Source organism: Helianthus annuus, chromosome 17 (assembly GCF_002127325.2).
Source record: "Helianthus annuus cultivar XRQ/B chromosome 17, HanXRQr2.0-SUNRISE, whole genome shotgun sequence".
In the NCBI taxonomy this organism is placed as follows: Eukaryota; Viridiplantae; Streptophyta; class Magnoliopsida; order Asterales; family Asteraceae; genus Helianthus; species Helianthus annuus.
Window position 1 is genome coordinate 167,946,974 of NC_035449.2, and position 16,855 is coordinate 167,963,828.

At 38.6% G+C, this 16,855-nt stretch overlaps 2 protein-coding genes and 1 non-coding gene across 3 annotated transcripts; all 3 read right to left on the minus strand.

The window, feature by feature from the left end:
• Positions 1–229: 229 nt before the first annotated feature.
• Positions 230–3,563, minus strand: LOC110922920 (cytochrome P450 CYP72A219). The gene is made up of 5 exons (XM_022167111.2): positions 3,235–3,563; positions 2,632–2,852; positions 1,942–2,189; positions 883–1,246; positions 230–806 (listed from the first exon to the last, which is right to left on the minus strand). Exons 1-5 carry the CDS (start codon positions 3,515–3,517, stop codon positions 375–377), a joined length of 1,548 nt encoding a protein of 515 aa, XP_022022803.1. The 5' UTR covers positions 3,518–3,563; the 3' UTR covers positions 230–374.
• Positions 3,564–4,391: 828 nt separating this feature from the next.
• On the minus strand, positions 4,392–7,770 carry LOC110922922 (transcription factor GTE4). The gene is made up of 6 exons (XM_022167112.2): positions 7,559–7,770; positions 5,647–7,452; positions 5,515–5,566; positions 5,301–5,426; positions 5,104–5,174; positions 4,392–4,642 (listed from the first exon to the last, which is right to left on the minus strand). The coding sequence occupies exons 2-5, from the start codon at positions 6,853–6,855 to the stop codon at positions 5,113–5,115; spliced, it is 1,449 nt and encodes a 482-aa protein (XP_022022804.1). The 5' UTR covers positions 6,856–7,452; positions 7,559–7,770; the 3' UTR covers positions 4,392–4,642; positions 5,104–5,112.
• Positions 7,771–15,277: 7,507 nt separating this feature from the next.
• On the minus strand, positions 15,278–15,384 carry LOC118489549. The gene has a single exon (XR_004887570.1). It is a non-coding gene; the product is annotated as a small nucleolar RNA R71 (small nucleolar RNA).
• Positions 15,385–16,855: the final 1,471 nt, after the last annotated feature.

Here is a 16,855-nt window from a genome sequence, read left to right on the forward strand (position 1 = left end):
TGATTGCTATTGATTGGATATGAGAGGCCTTCATAGGTGAGCTTATGGGTTAAGTTGGGTTGTAACAAGTCTTATTAGGTTGTAATGAGCTATAATGGGTAGAAAACAGTTAAATCCAAATCAGATACACAAGTATAGGATGAAGGCTTTTCTTACCAATAACTAAATAATTCTCTTTTGTAACTCAAACAACATTTTAAATTTTTACACTAATATTAGAAAATAAAAATTAATCTTTATATAACATACATTATGACCAGATTTTTATTGAAAGAAAACTATTCAAACGCAAATGCATATTTGTCGAGTTCGAACTAAAGCTCGAACTCAAAACCAGAAACTTACACCCGATCATAGGTTTTCATGACGAACATTTAAGGATCAACCCGTTTAATAATTAGGTGAGCTCCAAACTGAGGTTGAAGAGTGATAATCGACTGAGGAGCATGTACATAGGACGGTGAAAGCACAAATGAGAAGTGTTGCAGAATCATAGCCAACGCGATTTTAGCTTCCATCATCGCAAAATTTTGGCCGATACATATACGAGGTCCCCAACCAAATGGGAAATACGACATGTGCCCCTTTGTCGCCTTCAAAACGCCCTCAGAGAACCTCTCGGGCTTGAACTCATTGACATCGTCACCCCATGTCTCATGGTCATGGTGCAACAATAGCACAGGCACTATGACTGCTGTCCTTGATGGTAAACTCGTCTTGCCCAACTTAGTTTCTTCGTTAGTCAATCGGTATAATGATTGAACTGCAGGATATATCCTTAAAACTTCATGCAAAATCATAGTAACCTATACCAATCAAGGAAAAACAAATTAAATAAACTGTAGGATATATCTTTACAACTTCATGAACTGCATGACTTACAGTTTTTAAGCGACTTAGTCCATCGATATCTGGTTTATCCTGTCCAAATACACGAAAAACTTCATCTCTAGCTTGTTCTTGCCAACATTGGTGTTGGCTTAGCAAGATCATTGACCATACAAGCAAATTAGAGGTGGTTTCTTGGCCTGCAAAGTAAAAGAGTTTGCATTCTTCTATAACATCTTCAATACTCATTTGTTGGACTTCTTTTTGGTTCGACTCCAATAATATGCCCAATAAGTCATCTTGACTAGGTTGACCACTTTCCATTGCATTTAATCTTTTATTGATAATAGCTCTTATTGAACCCTTCACATGTTTGTCAATCTTCTTTATCCTTAAGTTCTTTTTAGTTGGCAAAAACCTAGATGAAGAAACACAAGCATGAACTTACTACAAGGAAATTGATGGATTATATGTATTTGCACAACAACACAATAGGTTTTCGTGACGGATGTTTGCGATAAATAAACCTATCGTGAAATTAGTGACCGATTTGCGACAATAATAACTGGTTATTAAATTAGCGACCGATCAAGTTAGACATGCGGATGCGCCCCAAATTTCACATCTGATATTGGTCGCAAATCGTGTAAAAATCCAAACTAGAACTAACTTAATTTCAACTTGTCATAATCTGTCGCTAACTTTGCGACTGATTTAAAATCATCGCAAATCATGTAAAATAAGAAATAAATAAAATTGTACCTTTTAACCCCATTCTTGGGATATCAGTCGCTAATTTTGCGAGGGATTTATATCCGTCACGAATCAGTCACAAAATGTATGAGTCGCTGATATAAAAAATGGTTTTTTCTATCACTAATATATGTCACAAAATAATTTTCGCTTGTAAAACCCTTCACAAAACAGATTAACTATAAAGATTTTTGCGACTGAAAATTTTCGGTCACAAATGACCTTTAGTGTACCGTTATGAGGTCGCAGATCGTTAATTTTTGTAGAAGAGGCATTTTCCAGTTAATTAGCACAATGAATGGTTCCATGAACATGATGACATTTCATAAGTCGATCTCAAGTAGTTCAAGACGTATTTACCATGATCCAGGGATATATACCGAATGTCGTGTGATTTCTAATATTAAAGGAACTACTTCTTTCTGAAGTTCAAATATCCTTCTCCCTTCTTCATAATTACTACCAAATGGCGTGCGTGAGACAACGTCGCTTGTCAATGTTTGAAGGTATGGAAAAACGTCGAGCTCGTATGAGTGCTCGCGCCCTAACAACATTCGCCATTTGTTGATCATCTCAGTACAACTTAAATGGATAGCAGGAGCCATGTACTGCATAATGAACATCGATCATTCATGTAATTTAGAAGCATCAGCTCAATGGATTGATGAACCCGAACACGACCCAGACATATTTATTTGTGTAAAAGACACCAATCCTAACCAGATACACTTGAAATGGTGCAACCTGAACAGTGAACACAACCCTTTTAATCCGGTTTTCTAAACAATTCAAACAGGTTGGTGGGTTGTAAATAGCTTGTGATTAAGTTGTAAACGGGTTAAACTAATCATAAACAGGTTGACAGATTGTAATGATTGGAACGGGTTGTAAACAAGTTCGGTTGAGAGGTTGATCAGTTTAGTAAAAATGGTTTAGATATGGAAATTTAAAACTTGTTTATTTCGTGTCGTGTTAGTGATTTTCCTAGACTTTTCCAAAAACATAAACATCTCGGATGTGCTATATGCGCAAAAAACGGGATTACCAAACCTTAAACTTGTGAGCAAGGAATGCGGGATTGATGATCTTTCGGTGTTTGAACCATTTATCACCTTCGTAATCGATTAATCCTTGAAATAATATCTTGACATAGGGATTAGTTGTCCTAAGCTTTTGGAAATCATTGAATCTAGACAATACATCTTTGGCAAGACCAGGATCAAGAACATGAACCACTGGCGTTGGCCCAAACCACGTAAAGAACATATTACCTGCGTATGAAGTCAATCCTTGAGAAATTATTGACTCATTAATAGAGTGGAAAACTTACCGTGTTTGCGTTATGGGTCATGCTTGACATGACACATTTAGCTGTGGGTCATGCTTGACATGACATATTTAGCTAAATGTGTCATTTCCTTAAGCACTAACGCATGCATGTTTAGTAAGCGGGTTACATGACACAACAGGTTTACAAGAATGAAACGACATGACACATTTAACATGGTTAGTCAAACGTGTCATGTTTTTAACAATGCCATTAATATGATCTGAACTCCTTTGACTACATGTCAAGTCATGTCATGTTAAGGACTACTTAATCGAATACTCAAAACTGTTAAGGATTTGATTTTGGGAGGAAAAAACTAATACCATAGGTTTTGGTTGCCTGATAAACAAAGGGCATGAGTCTTGGAACAATGTCATCATGTATACTGATGGGGTTTTGGTTGGCTTCTTTGGCCATTTGTCCCATCTTTTTTGAATCCCCAAACAATAACTTGTAGGAGGTTCCATTGATCCCTTGGAGCCTTAGGTGCCTCTCTAGCCTCCTTGGTTGCACCCACACCCACTTCAAAACGGTCCAGGCCACAAGCACCACTATAGCCACACCACAAGAGCTTGCAATCCACTTGTTCAGACTCATCATCTCCATAAATGTGTGTGTGAGAGAGGTTGAGAGACAAAAAAACGAGCATACAATGTGGACCGGTAGAAAAGCACTATATACATTTACGAGTCACATAATAGTTGTATCTACCTTCTTGTATATATCATTGTATACGTTTGAATATGTTAAAAAAACTAAAGTAGGACGATGGGAGTCATCGGCGGAACCAAGGGTTAAGGGGGCCCACCTTGCCACCTAACTTCGTCATAATTTTTTTTTATAGAAACTATGTTATTTCAGGAATAATTGCGTCGAACCTTAGTTGTAGCGCGCATAAAATGGAAACTCTATACTTACCTACCTCAACTAAGCAGTGAAGGTTCTGCCACCGACGGGAGTGGTCTTATAGGTCCTAACTCCTATCTATGGTTGTGCAATTATAACGCTAACGGTTTTGTATCAAACCAGAGTAAAATCGGTTACTATAAAATCAAGAAAAAGGTATACATATTGTTTTCATGGATTTGTACTCTTCTTCATAATCAGCCAACTTTGTAAACCATGATAAGATGAACATGCAATATTATTTCTTGGAAACATAAAAGCTAGGTTATTATTTAGAGGATTCATGTTTGGTTGTGCATGTTTTTAGCAACAAAGACAACCAAATACAAAACAAAGCTATTGAATTGTCAAATGAAACTGTACTATTAATGTTTACATTTGGAAGAAACCAAGATTAAAGGCGGTCGTTATGTACTAGAAAATGAACACTGGTGACTCAGCGGTCTCAGCCTACAACATCTAATTATCCCTTTGTTGTGATCCTCCATACGGGTCGGGTCATTAACCCGTACGGATCATGATAACCATATCACATACATGTTATCATAATTACAAATTTATGAGATAAATGGTGTAGTCGAAAAAACCTGAAACAAACTAGAATTAAATCTAAGACCATACGATATGCGGAGTTGATTACATACGGTTACATACATGATTCCACGCTACCTTTGCTAAAATAAGTTTAAACAGTTACAAACGAAACAAACAACATATCCTTTCACTAGAGCTAGAATCACTAAATTAGAAGCAATACTGCAATGGAAAGCGGCACCTTATGCATTAAAAGTTGTACGTTTGCCCTGGATTTGCCAACTTCATGTCCTGGAGAAAAGTTGGTACAAAAAAGGAAGAAAAAACATTACTACTCAATTCATATCTGGTACAGTTTCAGAAAACTGCTAAACAAAAAAGGAACCTTTAACATGAAAGGAATCACCATAAATAAGAGTAATATTCCCATAATGTTCCACCAATGAATTGAGAATCATTTTATTACAGCAGAGCAGCAATGATGAATTCATAAATATAAACTCCATTAGGATATGCAAAAGATTGTGTATAATTTAGATAACCGTACACGTGACGTGATTACTTATCAAGAACCGCCGCATCATACATCATGTTTGGCCAACTATGAACAGCCGTCTGTGCTATACGGGTAAGTGAATAATACATTCAAACGATACATACCAAATTTATAGAATGCAGTTCAGAATCAAACCATAAGAATTCTAAAAAATCATAAGCTTCCAATTAAGAAATTTACTTATTATTGTATATACCTTCTGTAATCATGCTTTAGAAGAATGAGCTGCATCAGATCGCGCTCCAGACGAACTGTCGCTATCAGAATCTGCAATCAAATCACAACAATTAAGATCAATAATAAGATTAGTGATGCCGCTTGATCTGAAGTAAATCACATCAAGTGCGTAAACTATTTTGGGTAAAATCCAGAAAAAGTAAATGTTTTTAATACCACTAGAAGAAGATCCAGATACGCTACTAGAACTGCTAGAGCTGCTTGACTTATCTCCATGAGCAACCTGTTCTTCCATCGGTTTCTTGATCTGAATCGGAGAATTAGCCGAAGCGATTCTTTCATCTGCATACAGAGTATGATAACCATAAGAGTTCAATTCTTTTAGAATCAAATTATGAATTTGATTCTGGTTTTGGTTTCGGTTTCTCACCCATTTCAGCTTCTTTGGGAGCATCGACCACAACGAGTGCTAGGTTCTGAATCTGACAACGCATAATTCAACATATTTTGTTACCCAAATTTAACAAAATTAAAGGGTGCGGGTAAACGGGTATATACTCACATTGTCTTGGACGTTCGGTTCAATGTCAATTGTTTCTAGATTAGTGAATTCAGTTTCAGCTTTCCTTTTGTTCTTGTTTACTTCTTTTTTGTAGTAGGTGACGAATCGGTCAAGCTCCCACAGAGTTTCAGTATCAAACGTGTCGATATCCACCTCAATTTCATCGTCTTTTTGGGATAACGACGGATTCCTTTTCTTGATAATCTTGACAACGTTATCCAGCTTTTCAGACGGTAAATTCTGCAAATTTATGCTAAGTTTCTGCTTCTCCTCATAAGTCATTTCCCGTTTATTTGGATCTTTAGCTTTTGGCTTCTTTAACGAAGGAGTTCTACCCGTGCTCGAAACAACCGGACGCTGCAGTTTAGGATCAATGGCAGGAACAGGTGCTTCCACCCTACTGGATACCGGTAATAACTGAGGAGGTGTCGGTCTTGATGTTGGAGTTGGTAAACCAACTTCGTTATTTACCGCACGCTTTGTTTCCTTTATATAGTCCGCTTCTATAGGTTTCCATTTTTCTTCAAATAACTTTAATAGAAGCTCTGCCATAGCATGAACATCTTGCCCTTTCAGATTATACGTCAAAGCGTTTTGAAACGTTAGTCTTACATCCTCAGCAAACTCCATCGGAGAATTATACCAGTTTTTCTCAAGACGAGATTTCACCGTACCTAAATCCATCGGATGCTTAATGATGTCGAAGTAATCATGCAAACCAAGAGCTAACGGATCAACCGGCGTATTAAACACCCAACCATGTTTATGCTTCATTAACTTCTCAAGCAAAGTACCACAACTCTTGAACACTTTATTAGAAAACTTCGCATCAACAGTATCTTGCCTCTTGGCACCGGATTTTGCTTTCTTGTAGCTCTCGGCAGCGGGAACTCTATCCTTAACAGGAAGAACATCCGGTTTTCTGTAAAACTGGTTTGATTTTGGAGTTCGGTTATCTTTCTCGACATTCTCACTTGCACCCTGACTGTTCTCCAAAACAGATATACTCAACTGATGTAAAGGCTTTGATCCTGTTTCCTCTATCTTCGACACCAATCTTCTAACCAGCTCAAGCTCACTCACAAGCTTCCTTTTGATCTCCTTCATCTCTTGCTTTGACCTCGATGTTAACTGAATAGTAATTCGATTCTCCTGTCTTCGAAACCCAAACTTCCCCCCTCCATTTCCAGGAGGAACCCTAGAAGCCATCACTACTACCTCGTTCACGTTTGCGTCTTCAGAAGCTACGTTTTGACTATATAACTGTTCAATTCTTAACCTCTAGAACGCTTACGACTATAAACCCTAACTCATTCTGCTTCGATTGTACACACATGCACCGGTTGACACAGCTTCAATTATCGTTCAACTCTAGAACACTTACGACTACAAACTTGCTCGAATCCATACACAAAACCGTAAAACCCTAACTCATCCTGCTTCGATTGTACACACATGTAACTGTTAACACCGCTTCATTTATCGTTCAATTCTTAACCTCTAGAACACTTACGAACTATAAGCTTGCTCGAATCCATAAACGAAACGGAAAAACCCTAACTCCACATGTACTAATCAACACAACTTCAATTATTGTTCAGTTCTTAACCTCTAGAACACTTATGAACAATAAACTTGCTCGAATCCGTACATGAAACCGAAAAGCCCTAACTTAACCTGCTTCAATTGCACACACATGTACCGATTAACACAGCTTCATTTATCGTTCAATTTGTAACCTCGAGAACACTACGAACAATAAACTTGCTCGAATCCGTACACGAAACCGATAAACCCTAACTCAATCTGCTTCAATTGTAAAAACATGTACCGATTAATACAGCATCAACTATTAATCAATTATTAAACACGAACAAAGCATAACAACACATTAAGAGTTACGAAACGGTACCGTTTGCACGAAGTTCGAATCCTGTTTCAGCCATTGGATTCTTCGCTTATATGTTTCTCTCTCTACTCTCACTCTAAAACTTCATGAAGGATCACCGATACAGGAGTGAATGCACCAAGGGTGGTTCGACGGAGTGGAGAGGATCGGAGGGCTGAGGTTTTGTGAAGATGACGTGGACTTGATGGATCAACGGATGAGATTAAGAGATTGTGGGCTGACTGTAGTGGTGTATAATAGAGAGGGCCCGCGCACGCGCGATGGTGGCGCGTGTATTTTACTACGGTGTCGATTCTAGTTTTCAAATCCCTCATATTTGTAGGATGTCCAACTTTGACCCTCTTGAAAGCTACATCATGTCATGATTCAATTTGTGAAGAATTTTAGATTAATTTTGAATTATTCATATTGAAAGCTACATGATGATTCAATTTGTGAAGAATTTTAGATTAAATTTAAGAAATTACTCATATAAGAAAGTCAGTTAGGGGCTGTTTGGTAGTCTCTGAATGGTCATTAAGAGGCTACCTTTTAATGGAATCATTAGGAATTTTACCAATGAAAAGGTAGAAGAATGTGACATGTGATTATTTACCATTCAGATGTTACCTCTTAACCCTTCAAACTTGAGATTACCTGTTATTCATTCAGAGGTTTTAAACCATTAAGAGGTAACATCTGAATGGTCATTAAGAGGCTACCAACCAGCCCCTTACTTTGTTATAGATGATATTAGCTTTATTAAGTTACTAGTATTAAGCTCCTGCGTTGCAGCGGTTGTCATAAAACTATGTTAAATAGCTGCAATACTATATCATTGTCAGCGACCACCAACATCGGAAAATCTCATAAAAACAAAATAAATAAAACGGGAAAAAATAACGCCGGATGAAAAGCAGACGTAACATCTTTGAATCACGCACGCTCGTTGCTGAGAAATTAAACTGAAACGTAAAACATAGAAAAAAAATAACTAAGTCCATCCAGGACCCGCGTGTTGGACGAACTTGTCAAACGCAGAAAAATAGATTTGACGCGACGGGCCAGTCAAACAGGAAAAAAAATATACGAAAAAAATTTTAACCCCACAATCACGTTGCGTTGCGTTGCGTTAACTCACAAAATTTTTAGAACGAAACGAAAAACTTTGGAAAGATAAAAAGTATGGTGGACCAAACTGAAAATAAAAAAAAGTTGGGATTAAATTGCAAAAGATGAAAAACTTTGTGTTAAAAGTAAAAAAATAAAGGGTCTAAATTACAAAATTGATGTTATTTATTAATTTTAAATAAAGATAAAGATAAAATAAGTGATATTTATATATTGGTTATTAATTAATATTAATATTAAAAGAAATTTATTAAATAAATATAAATAAAATCTATGAAGTTGAAGGAGAGAATGTCATGTGTCATTATTTGGAGTCTTTTATTATAAGTTAGATTGAATAAATTTATATTGAGTATTGGTTTGTTACAACTATTTGACTGGTTCATAGGCCGAATAACTCTATTATTGAAAGAGTTTGTGTATTCATAGATTTTGATTTTCGATATTCGAATATCGAATCTGATTGTCGTGATATGGTTAGTGAACCGTATCTTGATGCATGTGAAGATAGTTTGCTAACGTTGAGCTTTGTTCATTTATGGTTCGGGCTGAAACACCTCCAAAATCTTTCTAAGGTATGTTGCTTACCTTGCACCTCCTTTGGTATCTCCCAAGTTTTTGTAGGTTTACTATTTCAACTAAGATACTTAGATTGCCCACTATGGGCTAATGCCCATGTCTAGGTGGACTTCGGTGTGCGTGTGTTGTTGTGTGAAGATATATTAATTTAATAATAATAATAATGAGCACACTTAAGTGCATTGACTTGACAAGTTCAAAACATGATTAACATGATTATGTAGTTTTAAATTTATAAAAATGGTTTTTTTACTTAAACTAAATAAGGGTAGAGAACTCATCACATGTAGTATAGCTTTAGGGAAGAACCAAGTATCGTCCAATGATACGCTTTTCTTACTCAACCATTTATTAGTATCATGACCATCCTTATATAGGGCATTGGGATCAATCTTTCTTAATTAATATAATTTATTTTATTAAATGAGCACATTTTTATTTTTTCTACATGCCGTGACCCTCATTATCCTACTTTTTGATTATTTTTATTGAACTTAGATGGTTTGAAAACTTTATTAATTTTTGGAAGACTATTGGTCCTATGATATTTGATGAAGACATGCTTTAGCCTATAAGTAAGCGTTCATGCCAAGAGTTCCCAGGTAAGAGTGACGGGTCTGATTATGTAGTTTTGTACAAACACTCTAGCCTAGAAAGAAAACTCGACGTACGGGCACTCACCCTTCCAGATTGCACGTGTTCTATCATTCGGACTTCTAATCTTTTGAAAAGTATGTTTGAAAATGGTTTTGATTTTTTTTTTTTGAAAAATTGTAATAAAAATGGCGAGGTTGATGAGACAACAAAGCAAGTGTCAAATGCACCCGTTCATGTAATGTAACGTGCAAGTGTACAAGTAAAGAAACTGGTACTCCCCTGGTCAAGTCACTGTGCTGAATGTGTTGTTGAAACCCGCAACCGCCTAAAATGGATGGTTTGTTCTAGGCTAAGCACGAGCATGCATAGGCGTGCATGGGCGTGCTTCAGCTTGAATGTGTCCCAATCTTGCAATTTGTTAACAGTGTATTAACAGAAAAATCAATCAGTCGTTTACTGTTCCATTTTCGCACAAGCATGGGTGTGCTACATTGTGTGCATGGTCATGCACTAGCAGTCTGCAGTACCTGCTTGTGCACCAGCAAGTGTTTAAGATTTGAAAACATTTTTTTAGCAATTTTAATAAAATGCAAACAATTGGTTTTGGAAGTCAGGCACAGGCGTGCATGGGTGTGCACGACCATGCTCAATTAGTTTGTATTATAAGAGAAAAAAATGTTTCGAGAGGTCAGGCACGGGCATGCATGGGTGTGCACGATCGTGCTCCTTTGTTTATGCTATTGATTAGTTTTTCAAATTTGTTTTCCCACCCCACACTTAAATTTGTGTATTATATGTGGTTCTGTTAAATAGTTTGCAAAATTTTTTAAACAGTTTTCTTATTCAGATGCCGAAGTGAACTCGAAGCAATGAACCATGGTTGAAACCATATTAGGTTTGAAATCAAATTCTGAATAGAACAGTTTTGTCCAGAACTGTTTTTGTTTAAAACTTGCATGCCCGTTCTTGGGTAGGCATGGTCGGGCATAATTTTTTTTTTATCAACACTTAGTGTTTAAGATCTTATTAACATATCTCGTGCTTATAGACAAACATGGTCGTGCACGACGGTCAAACTACGCCAGTTGGTTAAATTATGTCAGTTTTCCAACGATTTTTTTTTTTTTTTTTTTTTTTTTTTTTGCAAATTTCGTAGATTTTCACCATTCATTACCTTGTTACTAATACCTTAATTCTTTCCATACAAGTTTTATCTTGAAAAGCTACTGTTTAAAACTTGAATTTATAGGTTTTAGTAAAAAGTGAGTTTTACCTCAAAATGTGGTAAAACTGACAAATCAAAGATTTAAGAGCAAACACAAAGTGTTAAAGATGAGTAATACGTACCTGGACATGATGAATCTCAAACAAATCGGGAGAATTAGGGTAGAATTAAAAATGGATGGTGGTTGGGTCGCTGGTTCAGAGGAAGAAGAAGAAGAAGACGTGCTTCTAATTTTGACCAAAGTCAACTGGGCTTTTATACCCAGCCTCTGTCTGCGATGCCCGGACGTGCCTTAAATGGCACTTGACGTGTTTGAAAGCGTATACGAATTTTTGCTATATTTTTAAGTACCCTTTTTACTCTTTTATCAAGTTTTAAATTTATAAAACACAATATAACGCTATCACTCTCTACAACACACTAGGGCAAGTGCACCCATCGTTGGCGTGGTATAGTGATAGAAAGATACCGAGGTCGTCCAAGGACACAAGAGCTTTAAATACTGGAATATCGTCGACGTCTAATCTAATCAAATTTTGAGCGTTGCCTCCAAAAGAGGGACATGCCACATTTTGCATTAATAACTTACTTAATTATCTTTCAATATCCTGGCCTTGCGGGACTGTAACCCTGCTGACTCAGACCAATATGGTTGAGGGTAGTGTTGCCTCCCAAAGAGGGACATGCCACTATAATTAAGATAATCTTTTAAAAACCCCAAAGTGCAGAAATCATCAAAGGATACATAAATGACGAGTCGGAACCACGTGATTCTATCTTGTCTATTTGTTTCTTTTATCTATTTAGTTTCTTTCACGTGGTTCCGACTCATCATTTATGTATCCTTTGATGATTTCTGCACTTTGGGCTTTTTAAAAGATTATCTTAATTATAGTGGCATGTCCCTCTTTAGGAGGCAACACTACCCTCAGCCATATTGGTCTGAGTCAGCAGGGTTACAGTCCCGTAAGGCCAGGATATTGAAAGATAATTAAGTAAGTTATTAATGCAAAATGTGGCATGTCCCTCTTTTGGAGGCAACGCTACCCTCAACCATATTGGTTTGAGTCAGCAGGGATAGAGTCCCGCAAGACCGGTTTAAAGTTTTAATAGTAGTTTATTTATAAGGGATTCAAGCCATTCTTACTTCCCCCGATTTGATGTTATCTGCCTCAAAGGAAGTCCTAATAAGCTTGAACCAAGTCCTTGCAGGATCTATACACTGAACGAGGCAAGAACTTTACCCAAACCTCCATTCTAACCCCCTTCCAGGCAGTTAACGCACTTTATATAGACCGTAAAGACACGAACGAAGCCCCATGCCCGGCAGGCACGACCCTTGTTTGGCTTCTGTTTTGTTGTTTTTGGTCTTGGGGTGAAGCTCGGAGGGTCGGTATGATGTATCAACTTCCCTTCTTCTGTATTTATGTTGGTTTTTGCCGTTAATTTGTTCCTTTTGTACATTTAAGCTCTTTTAATACTGAAAATCAAAAGTATACAAAGAAACACCCTTTTTCCAACATTAGTACTAAAAGGGTTGTTCTTATACCCTATTTGATATACTTTATATGTTGCATTTGGTGCATATCAAATACCCCCACAATTGAATCTTTGCTTGTCCTTGATGTGTGTAAAATGCAACATATAAAACACATCAATTAAGGCATAAAACTAACCCTTTTTAAGTACTAATGTTGGAAAAATAGTGTTTTTGTCTTCCTTTTGTATTTTCAGGATGAAATGAGCTCAAAATCACAAAAGAAGCAAAAAGACTACTAATTCTACCATAAATACAAGAAAAGGAACAAAAGTGGACTGCCCGGACCCTCAACGGCATCTCCCAAGGCAAAAGAGAAGAAACAGAGTCTGAACACGCCCCGTGTCCAGCGAACACGGGGGCGTGCCCAGGAAGCAGCAGAAAAGACAAACCAGTAGAAGCTTCCATTGCCCACCACGGGGCCGTGTCCAGCGGGCACGGGGGCGTGGTGAAAGTACAGCAGGCGCATTAATTGTAATTCGCAATTACAATTAATGAGGAGAGAGAGTGTCAGGCAGGCACGGGGCCGTGTCCAGCGGACACGGGGCCGTGTCCAGCCTTCTGTTCAGCCTATAAATAGAGGAGCTTGGCTTCATTCTCTCTCATCCCTTGGCACACCACCTCTCTCACACTTCATCCACCACCCACCACCACCATAACACCATCATCCACCACCATCATCCATTGTCCATCGTAGAGTGTGTGAGTCGTCTCGGGATCCAAGATTGATCGTAAGAGTTCTTGACAATCAAGGCCATGTTTGCCTAAGTCTCTTACATCACTTGGTGAAGACAAGTGTTTAGTATAATACTTTTTATTTTTAATCTTTTGCACTTTTTATTTGGTTTTGTATTAATGACTTTAATAAATAGTTGCTTATGTTGAAGGTGATCTTTCCTTATCGTTTGTCCGTGGTGTCTTGGCATTATTTTACTGTCTATATAAAATAAAAGATTTTCACCATTCATATCTCCACGGTCTATATGGAGGTATGTTGGCTACCTGGTCGGGGGTTAAGGGAACGGTTTGGTAAGGGTCTTGCCCTTGTTCAGCGTTTAGAGGTCCTGCTTGGGACCTGGGTCAAATTTAGTAGGATCTCCTTCAATGCCCATAGGTATTGGATGGCGGGGATCCAAACTCTTTGACCCCCTCATAAGTTAACTACTATTAATACTATAACCCGGCTATTTAGGACTGTATCCCTGCTGACTCAGACTACTTAGCCGAGGGTAACGTCACCGCCAAAAGCGGGGCCTACCATAATTTGCATTAATAACTTAATTCATTATCTTTCAATAATCCGACCCTTTAGGATTGTATCCTTGCTGACTCAAACTACTGGGTTGAGGGTAACGTCACCTTCAAAAGAGGGGCCTACTACAATAACTAAGATAATCTCTTAAACAAGTGCAAAAGTGCGAAAATAATCAAAGGTTATACTAATACACGTGTTGGATCCAAGTGATTCATCTTGTCTATCTGTTTTTATTTTATTTTTATTTTTCAGCATTTAGTTAGTTTTTATTTTTCTTAGTTTAAAACATTTTTCTAACCTTTTTGATTTGATTAGACGTTGAGGATAAACCGGTATTAAAAGCTCTTGTGTCCTTGGACGACCTCGGTATCTTACCAACACTATACTACGTCCACGATGGGTGCACTTGCCCATATGTGTGTTTAGTGTTAGTGAATATCGTGTTTTATAAATTTAAAACTTGGCTAAAAGTGTAAAAAGGGCTTAAATATACATCTAAAAATATATTACACTACACACGCATCAAGTTTTTGGCGTCGCTGCCGGGGACACAAGGATTTTAAGAAAGTTAGGAGTCAACGGCCTAATCATATTTTTATTTTTCTTTAATTTTTTAGGATTTTTCTTTTAGATTTTCAGCTTCTGCAGAGCTCAGCACGGGGCCGTGCCTGGTCGGACACGGGCCGTGCTCAGCAACGTTACTGGCAGTTTTTGTTTTTCAAGTTACAGAAGGCTGACCACGGGGCCGTGTCGGTGCAACACGGGGCCGTGTCCAACTTCCAGTAACTGGGATCTGAAAAACAATCACTGTAATTCCGACCACGGGGCCGTGTTCGCTCAACACGGGGCCGTGGTGAACCTTCTGACCAACGTTCTTTTCTGTTTTTATTGCAGGACTTGGAACCCGACGCCGTCCTCACGTAGTGTATGAGCTCCAGTTCCAATAAAGACATAAAGGAACCGCTAGAAGAACCCGAACGCTTTCTCAGAAAAAGGTTAAGAGCCAAAAACCAAGAGAAGGTTTCGGGTGATCCACCCCCAATGGCGGACCAACGTACCCTTATGGATTATCTACGGCCCACCGTAGGTAATCTAGGCGCCGCTATCAATGCTCCGAATGTCGAAGCCAATAACTTCGAACTTCGACCGCATTTGATACAAATGCTCCAAAACTCCGCAACCTTCCACGGGCTTGCGGACGAGGATCCTCATCTACATATAACTAATTTCTTAGAAATATGTGATACCTTTCGGATCAATGGAGCATCAAACGACGCCATCCGCCTCCGTATGTTTCCATTCTCACTAAAAGACCGAGCGAAAGCTTGGCTCAACACCCTCCCAGCTGGATCGGTAAACACCTGGGATGAACTAGCCCAAAAGTTTCTATATAAGTATTTCCCTCCTTCTAAAACTGCTAAATTAATGGCTGAAATTAATACATACTCCCAAGAGGACGGGGAATCCTTATATGAAACATGGGAAAGGTTCAAGGAGCTATTACGCAAGTGTCCCCATCACGGCCTCGCAATATGGCAGCAAGTATCCACTTTCTACAATGGATTGTTGCCACACACTAGGCAGGCACTTGATTCTAGCTCCGGGGGACTTCTAGGTAATCGACGCCCACACGAAATATATAATCAGATTGAGGAAATTGCTCAAACCAATTTTCAATGGCACACTCCCCGGGGAAATAAATCTATCGCCCCGGGCGCCCATAAGGTCGACGAAAGCACCTCTTTACAAGCCCAAATCGAGGCCCTTTCTTCAAAAATAAAAAAATTAGAAATGACAAAAACAGTCTCGGTTATGGCTTGTGAAGGGTGTGGTGGGTCACATGAAAATTGGAGTTGCATGAAAGAAACGGACGATCAACAAGAAATGGTAAACTACATTGATAATAGACCTAGGCCGTCGGGTCCTCCAACGGGAACTTACAACCAAGGATGGCGAAACCACCCAAACCTTGGTTGGAGGGAAACCGGCAATAGTAGTAACCAACAAACCCAACGAACAAACTTTCAGCAATCAAGAAATGAGTCACAAAATTTCACTCAACAACAAGGTGGACGAGAAAGGCTCGAAGATACTATATCTCGCCTCGTCTCCGACACTGATAAGAAAAACTCGGAAAGATTTCTACAAATAGAATCTAATTTTAGGAATCAACAAGCTAGCATTCAAAACATAGAAAAACAAATAAATCAACTAGCACAAAACTTTTCCGAGAGACCGCAAGGCGCATTACCTAGCAATACCGAAACAAACCCAAAGGCGCAAGTTCACCTCATCACACTACGAAACCGCACCGTGGGGCCTGCAGAAGTACCTCCACCAACGGAAGAAACAATGCCAACACATCTGCAGGAAAAGAACTCTCCCCCATCACCAGAGCCTACCAAGGCTCCTCGAGTTCCGTACCCCGGTAGGTTAATTCGTCAAAAGACCAATGAGCAATTCGCAAAATTCGAAAGTCTGTTAAAACAATTGCATGTCAATATTCCTTTTATCGAAGTCCTAACCCAAATGCCCAAATACTCTAAATTTATGAGGGACTTCCTTACACATAAAAAGAAAATTGAAAATTTGCAATTAGTTAATTTAGGCGAAGAATGCTCTGCCCTCGTACTCAATAAACTACCCCAAAAGAAAATCGATCCCGGGAGTTTCACGATTCCATGCTCAATAGGGGAATCACCCGTTCGCAATGCCTTGGCCGACTTAGGGGCTAGCATTAACCTCATGCCCTCATCGATGTTCAAAAGGCTTGGCTTGGGAACCACGAGCCCTACAAAAATAAGCATACAACTCGCTGATCGATCAGTCAAGTTCCCACAAGGTGTCATCGAGAATGTCTTGGTAAGGGTAAGCAAATTCGTTTATCCTGTTGACTTTGTCATACTCGACATGGAGGAAGACACCGAGGTCCCCCTTATCCTAGGGAGACCCTTCCTTGCCACAGCACAAGCAGTGGTAGACATGAATGAAGGGACA